The 7,697-nt window shown below is 42.3% G+C and overlaps 1 protein-coding gene across 3 annotated transcripts in view; it reads right to left on the minus strand.

Annotated features, from left to right (window-relative positions):
• MGLL (monoglyceride lipase) overlaps positions 1 to 7,697 on the minus strand; it is a 102,479-nt gene that overhangs the window by 54,210 nt on the left and 40,572 nt on the right. For 2 of the 3 annotated variants that reach the window (XM_072934685.1, XM_002194271.6), the window contains exon 2: positions 7,001 to 7,139. In XM_072934685.1, the coding sequence (XP_072790786.1) occupies positions 7,001 to 7,139 (139 nt within the window). Of the gene's footprint in view, positions 1 to 7,000; positions 7,140 to 7,351; positions 7,497 to 7,697 lie in introns of those variants that run through there. The other variant, XM_012572816.5, reaches the window with a different exon arrangement.

Raw genomic sequence — 7,697 nt, forward strand, 5'->3', positions numbered from 1 at the left:
CGAGTGAGTGCCTGCCAAACAGAAATAAAGATAGTTCCTGGCTGGAGAGCCAGTGTCTGACACAGAAGGGAGGACTCCTTCATGCCAGGGAAGTACTCATGAAGTTTGGTCTTACTCAAGGTTCTGGGACACTGAAAACTGCTACAGAAAGAGTGAATCCCTTCAGATACAAACATACTGCATCTGCCTAAGAGGAACAAACACATTCAAAGCAGAGAAAGACCAAGACAAAGTTCTTTCCCCTCTCCTGCTGTTGATGTCCCATAGGAGCATGCTTGGAGGCAGATAAATCTGACTGCAGTGCTGTGGCCACCAGGACAGCTTCCTCCAGCTGTTCCCTTCCTGGCTCCAAGGCCACACCTTGGTACCATTGTCTGGGCAGTGAGTCTGCTCAGCTTGGGGTGCCTTCCTCTCACCACCCAGTGACTCCCCAAGTCTGGTTGCTTTAGGTGTTTGTGGCTGGGACAAGCCCAAGGTTGGTATTTGGGATTCCTGCACCAGTATTTTTCTTTCAGTTAACATAAGTGAAACTGTATTGGTCTGCAAGAGGAAACCCTAGAGGAGATAGAATTTTAATGATGTCTAAAAACTTTACTTATCCTGATGTTTGCTCATTTCCTTCTTTCCTGTTATGGGTAGTAAGTCATACTGACACAGCGTCAGAATGTCTGTGCTGTGGAGCACAGGACAGGGATGGCTGGGTGTAGTTAAGGATATAATTGGGATGGGATGAGGTAAGGGACCTGCCTAGGCATAGCTGTAGGAATCTCATGGGCAAGATGCAACACTGTCTCTAGGATCCTGGAATAATCAGCCATTTGCTATCAGGGTTGTGTCACATCTCTTGCATAAGGGACAATAGGAGGTTTCAAACACTGGTGGCTTCCATTCAAGTGGGAACACCTTAGGACAATGACATGCCTGAACCTAGGGAAGGCAACTCAGCCAAATATGTCTGCAGGGACAGCTCTTACAACAATGCAATTTCCCTAGAAGAACAAAGAGGTCAGATGTTCACCCTGACTTTAAAAAGGACAAAGTCACAGCAGTCTGAAGGGACCTCACAAGGCCAACTCCTCTGCTACAGACATCTAGCAAAAAATAGCCTCTTCCAGCCAGAACAGCTGTACAGCCAGTTCTTGTAGATATATTCACAGTGATCCAAAAGAGCTGCTGTGTGTTCCCAAGCAATGTTCTAAGAGTGCTAGAGAAATTGAAGCAATGAACTGTGTGCAGCTCTTTTACTATTTTCATTAAACCCATGTATTCCTTGTAGCAGTGAAGTAAAGTGCTCTTGCATCTGGAACCCTGGTATGATCACTGGGTTGTCTGCTTCAACCATTGTGTCACTACCAACAAATAGCTGGTTCAGAGCATTCCCTGTTTGATGAGATGAAGCAGAGGTCAGTGGAGGGTCTGTCCAGGATAAAGATGTCTAAATGCTGAGTGACCAACTTGGGCATCCATCAGAGTCATGGCACAAAGCCAGTACTGATCATCACACTTGTATTCCAATTAAAAGCAAATGAACTGTTTATTTTACAGATGCCAGGTTTGCTTATCCTTCAGTCTCTGGCAGAATAATGAGCAGAAAAATTATCTTTACAACACTATCTTTAGACCATTTTTCTTCTTTTTTCTTATTTCTACCACTGCTTCTTATATTCACCATACTGGACAGCATTGTTTCCAATTCATCAGGTGGCATACAGAACTCACACTGATTTTGCTTTTTTTTTTTTTTTGCTGCTCTCAGGATCAGGATGAAATATTACTGCTTTGAGACCCACAACAGGGAACTCCAGAAGTCACCTTGTTCCCAGAGACTGATGTCACAAAGTTGTACACCTGTGCTCAGAAGCAGACCCTAACAGGGCAATGAGCAAAAGGAACAGTTTAATTACAATTGTTATTCCATTTGCTATTCACCTTTTCCCTTGGTTTTGGTGGAATACAAGGCAGATTTACTTGTGTTGGACATTCCTGTGGAGATTGAAAAAAAAATTACGATACTGAGGAAGCCTATTGGAAGTATCTGCAGTGAGAACCAAAGTTGCTCCCCTGTCGGTCAGAGTCCCTCTCACACAAAGCTGGTTTGCTAATTTGCCCATCCTCTGGAACCACATAAGGAATCATAAAAGGATGCCCCCATTCACAGTGAATAAGAGAGTCACATGGAGCAAAGATAACAGAGGCATTAAGGGAACACATACACAGCTGATGAGAAGGGAAGCTTCAGAAACTCAGGCAATAGCAATACAGCAAGCAAAGGCTGGAATGTTGATTTGACAATGATCATTGTCATTTCCCTTTGCAGTGTGTGCAATGGGATCAGAAAAACAGAGGGAGCTGAATTCATCCTACAGCAAACTGTGCTGACATAAGTCACTTTCCATCCTACAGATTTGGCTTTAATTTTGAGTTGACCTCATTAGTACAAACAAAGTATTCTTCAAGACTGATGCTGAATTAGAAACTGCTTTGAATATTTCTAGAGACTAACACAATACACTATAATTAAAGACATTATAATCAGTACTTGATTTCTTTTGCTTTGACTTCACTTTGCCTTATTTATTTATTTATTCATTCACTTTGGAAAGGTCTGAAAGTCAAATTCAATTTTGTCATTTGCTCATGCTGGGAGCTGCACTGTTCTTCTGGAAATGGCATGGAAGTGCTGGTAATGAGATGTCAAAACCATCAAGCAATATTTACAATTTAAGGGCCAGTTCAAATATAAAAGCAGTTTGTATTTCTGCACCACAGGCACATCTGCAAAATCTTTGGGGAACATAGAAATCTGTTTTCTCCTTATTGGCTTGGCCTTTCATTACTAACAAGTCAGAAAGAATGGCAGGCGTTCTTCAAAGAGTAAAAGAAATGTAAAAAGTAAATAGAGAAGTGGGTGACTTTTGTTTGTTTGATTTTGTATTTTTTAACACGGCTCAGGTGTAGAACTGAAAGAACTCTTAGAAAGGCACTGTTTACTCAGACAATTGCAGCTCTGTTTATTTAAACTGTGGTCATGATGTCTGAAGTTGAGCCAACCCATTCCAGTGTAAGTTAACAATGGCCCAGGAATGCCTCTGTGAACCACAGGCAGAGAACCACAGCGGGTCCTGGCAACCCTCTAAAAAATCCACCTGGAGACCACTCTGTGAGAGACACTCAAGCATCATGCTAACTAGCCAGGTAATGGTTTCTCTTTGGTGACTGAGGAAGCTCACATTCATAGATGTCTGGAAATCACAATTTCAAGTACATCCTCTAGCTTCAAGTGTCTCAAGTGTCCAGCTTAAAGTGGATCTACCAGATGGATCTACCAGGACAGACTCGGGCACTACTCTGTCTGAAGTCAGTGGCAGCTGCAGCTATGAGCACATTTGAAATAATTACTCTGAATCAATAAATCTTACAGGATTTACTCGAGGTCAAGAAGAGGGGCTAAAAGTGCCCCAGAAAAAACTATTTGGGCTTATCTAGGTAGTGACAAGAATGGAGGAAGCCTCTAGAAAAGGCTACGAGGATACAGACCACAGAGGAAGAAGGTCACCTCTGAAGTTCCCCAAGCCCTTTAGGGGCCTCAAAGGAAATGTCTTGACTTCTCCTCCCAACTTTCCTTCCCCTTCCTCATCAGCATCTATTCTTAGCAGCTTTGTCTGATAGCTGGGAATAGAACTTGGTTTCTTAATTCCTCACCTCCTGTTACCTCATATTTTGTCTCAGCATGCTCAGGGTGGTGACAGAGGCTTAAACCTTGCATGGAGCTGTTTATGTTTACACAGTGACTGCTTTCCCATTAAGTAGAGTTTCTTTGGCTACTGGGACATACTATAGGCATGAAATCAGTCCTGTTTGGTTCTAATTATTTAATTCCTTCAAACAACATTACTAAGTCCTGAAAGTGCCATGCCTTGCCCAGATACTAAGTGTTTCATTCAGCAGTGAGCACTTGGTGCCAAAGATTTACCCATTTTCATGGTTCACAAGTTCTGTTGTTGGCACAAAACATGAAAACGACACCAGAACGTAATGCTTTTTCTTCTTCCCCGCTGCATTCAGCAGGACCACTTAATTACACTTTAAGATGGAACTGGCTCAAAAGTTGGGCAGCCTGCAGGGCTGCTGGCCAGGGAAGCTGCACCTGCACTGCTGCCAGCAGGCAGCCAGAGAAGATGACACCCAGGCCCCAGCTCTGCTGTTGGGAGTGACTTCCCACGCCAAAAACAAGTGGAAAACACTGTCTTTCTTCTTCCTTAGTCCCATTACTCCTTACTCCATCTACCCCATCTAATCATTATGACATCTGAGTGCCTTTGTGTGTCAGCTTCCTGTGAAGTAATCACCTAAATCCCTCTCTGAAACAAAGCAGACCCTGCTGAGGAACTCACAATAGGTGCCTTTCACTGGCAGGACAACCTTGGCCTCAGTGGCACTTATAACAAAGCTTCCATATGTGCACCAGTATGGGCTGATCAGTCAGATCAACACCACACAGGATCAGAGCCTGGGTATTTGTGAGCATGAAGCAATAATACCTCACAAAATTTCTCCATCTTCCTGAAAAAAAAGTTTCTGGTGGGTTGTTTGTTTTTGTTTGTTTTCTTAAATATGCTATAGCACATTAATCTGCCACAGAATTTTATCTACATTTATGAGTCTGTTTAAGGAGATAAAAAAGAAGCACCAGCTCCAAGGGGTGATGTCTGTCTGTCATCCCCACTTTCAGAGACTGCCTGGCTATTGTCTGCTCTTCAAGCCCAGGCTAGAGCTACCTTTTAATATTTCCTTTGGCTGATATCCTGGGTTTTCCCCCTCCCTGGGGGAGGGATCAAGGGCGATAAGTTCTATTCTAATAGAAGACAAGTCAATGATAATCTCTGGGCATCTGCAGTGAAGAGGTATTTCTACAGCTCTAGCTGGGATTAGGCACATAATGGATCAATGAAAGATCCCACCGTTCGACGGTTATAGCATCATTCATTAGTGTTAAGATTTGAACCTGAATCTACAATTGAGTTAGAAGATTGAAAGAATTGCTTTCAGTATTTGAAATAAATTGTAACAGCCCTGTAAAAGTCCCCTGAGGTGTCTCTCTTTCTCTCCCTATACATATATATAGAGAGATCGGTTTTGCTGACCACTTAAAATTAGATGAAAGTTGCTGAGCTTCTACATAGGAAGAAGAAAAAGCTGAGCTTCTTATGTAAAGTGAAAGGGGGCAAAATAATGTATTTTTGGTTTGCCTATCAAAGCACTTCAGGAGCAGTCTTGATCACAGGATTCAGGCACTGATTTGTTATTCAGTCACTTACCATCTCTCATATATAACAAACAATTCATGAACAGCTAATAATAAACAATACGCCCCCTTCTTATACACAAACATGCAAACACACACACAGGAACTCCTTGTAAATGAGCAACACTGATCCCATCCACTTTTTCTTGTCATGAAACTAGGACAAGTTCCTTTTTAATTAACTGCTTAGTGCAGAGACCACTAAAAAAAAATAACTACCCAGAGGACTTAGACACCAAGTTTTCACTCTCAGCTCCTTATAATTTCTGGAACAAAGACCCATCCACCCACTACTAATTTGGTAAGAAATTAAATGTGATAAAAAAGCAGTTCCACAACTGGGTGATGAATGTTATGGGGTACTTAATGATTAATTACCATTATAATACAAAACAGCCTGGTTTCGCTGTAGAAACTTGATTTCATAGCATTATTTTTCCATAAAGACAATCTTCAGGTTGGTGCAAAGACTATGTAATGCATCAGTGCCAGAAAGCTTCCTCCTTGTTTCTGAAAAGCAGAAGCAACTATAAAATGCTTGGAGATCTTGAACCAGACCTCTGTCCTGCAGCCCAGCCTGGGCAATGGAGCTATGGTGGGGTGGCTGCACTGTCCTCCCCTCTGAGGCCAGTATATTTTGGTGCTTGCCCACCCTCTATATTACCTGAGTGCTAACCCAGCCCTATGTTATTCCCATTGTCCCTTAGTTTTGTAGGCATAAACCCCAAGGCCAGCTAACTTGGACCTGTATCCCTCTTTCAGAGCAGTTGCCAGGCAGGTTTGGGCAGTGGATGGCGTCCAACCTGTTGGGTCACCAGGATAAAGTTTAACTGCCTACTACAGATTGAACAACCTGTTCCTGTGACTGTTTTCTAGCTATATAAAATCAACACAGCTCTTCCTGTTGGCTTGCAGAAAAAGAAAACAATTAAGCAATATCCAGATTTTTATGAAGTAGATGCCTACATAATTAGTGGCAGCACAAATACATGCCGAGCCAGCAGATACTGGAAGAAGAAAGATCATAACTACGGGAGTCACATCAGATCATAATTAGCACAGAAAGCTATTAAAGAAATTATTTAAATTATGACATAAATATTAGAAAAAATTATCTGATTCTTTGTCTGTGTTTATCACACAGGTCAGTTTTGAAATTGCAATTGCCAGTGAGAGAGCTCCCTGAATCATTTACTAAGCATAAATAATTTAAAACCAGTCAAAAAGCAATGCAGTCAAACATTCTGCCTGTTGCTCCATTATTACTATTGAAACCGAACTCAGATGCTGGTGTTACGTTTGTTGACACTGAGAAAATCAGAAAGAGTGAACATTCCAAAGCCTGTATCCGTGTCCTCCCTGACTGCCTGTGCTATTAGTTTGGGGATAGTTGTTTACTGCTGATAGGCACCAGCCACCTGCCAGAGCCACTTGGAGAATATTGAGCTGCCAACCAAGCCAGCTGTACATGGAATGACAGTAGGTTGACTTTTATATCTACAAAGCTGACTCGAGCAAGTTAAGGTTTGGAGAATACAATTTTTACAGTAGGGACTTTCTCAGTTGAGAGAAAGCTCTCTTAGGTGCTCTATAAAGCTCCATGTACACAGCCCTGTAAATAGCTATAAATAATAATTGCATTAACAAAGTCACATCTAGTGATAGTAGAACGGACATTTTCTTGAAAGAGCTCACCTGGGAGATGCTGCTGGCTTCCAATACCTGCAGAAGAGATACTGCCCATCAGCATTGATGATATGGGGCAGATCCTTGTATGGGATGTTTTGAGGACTCCGCTTTGGCGAACTTTCCTCTGGCATTCTGGAAGAATGACCTGCAAGGTGTTAGAAGAAACAAGACATACTTTAAAACAGGTGAAAACAAGAAAAGCTGATGGGCTTGGCAGCCACAGACACTCAAGAAAGTCAATCAGTAAGGCAAGTACCACTGATGGGAGGCTGCTCCCAAAACAACAGCCAAAAAGCCCCCAAAATCTCTGCTTTAAAACAGAAATGTAGCAAATGTTTTTGTTCAGAAAAGGCTCACATTTAGAGGTAGAGCATTAGGGGAGGGAGAGAGCAAGAAGAAGGGAACATCAATCCACCATCAGTACTTCATTTACAGCTTTCTATTACACACTTCTCCCATCTGAGTTTATTTTGCATCATTTTGTGAAGCAGATCCTAAAGAGAATATTTTAACTGCAATCAAGAGCAAATTATGCAGCAATCGCTACAGATATGGAAAGACAGCTGCATAAAAGATTTATCTCTGGCGGAACATCTCCAAAGAACAGTGGAGGGTACACAGCAGAGGTATCTGCCACCGTGTCATCATTTAAGATCTTCTCTGACATCTCAGACAGGAAGGTGGCGGCGGCGGCGGGGAGCGA

The sequence above is a fragment of the Taeniopygia guttata genome, chromosome 12 (genome assembly GCF_048771995.1).
Source record: "Taeniopygia guttata chromosome 12, bTaeGut7.mat, whole genome shotgun sequence".
NCBI lineage: Eukaryota > Metazoa > Chordata > Aves > Passeriformes > Estrildidae > Taeniopygia > Taeniopygia guttata.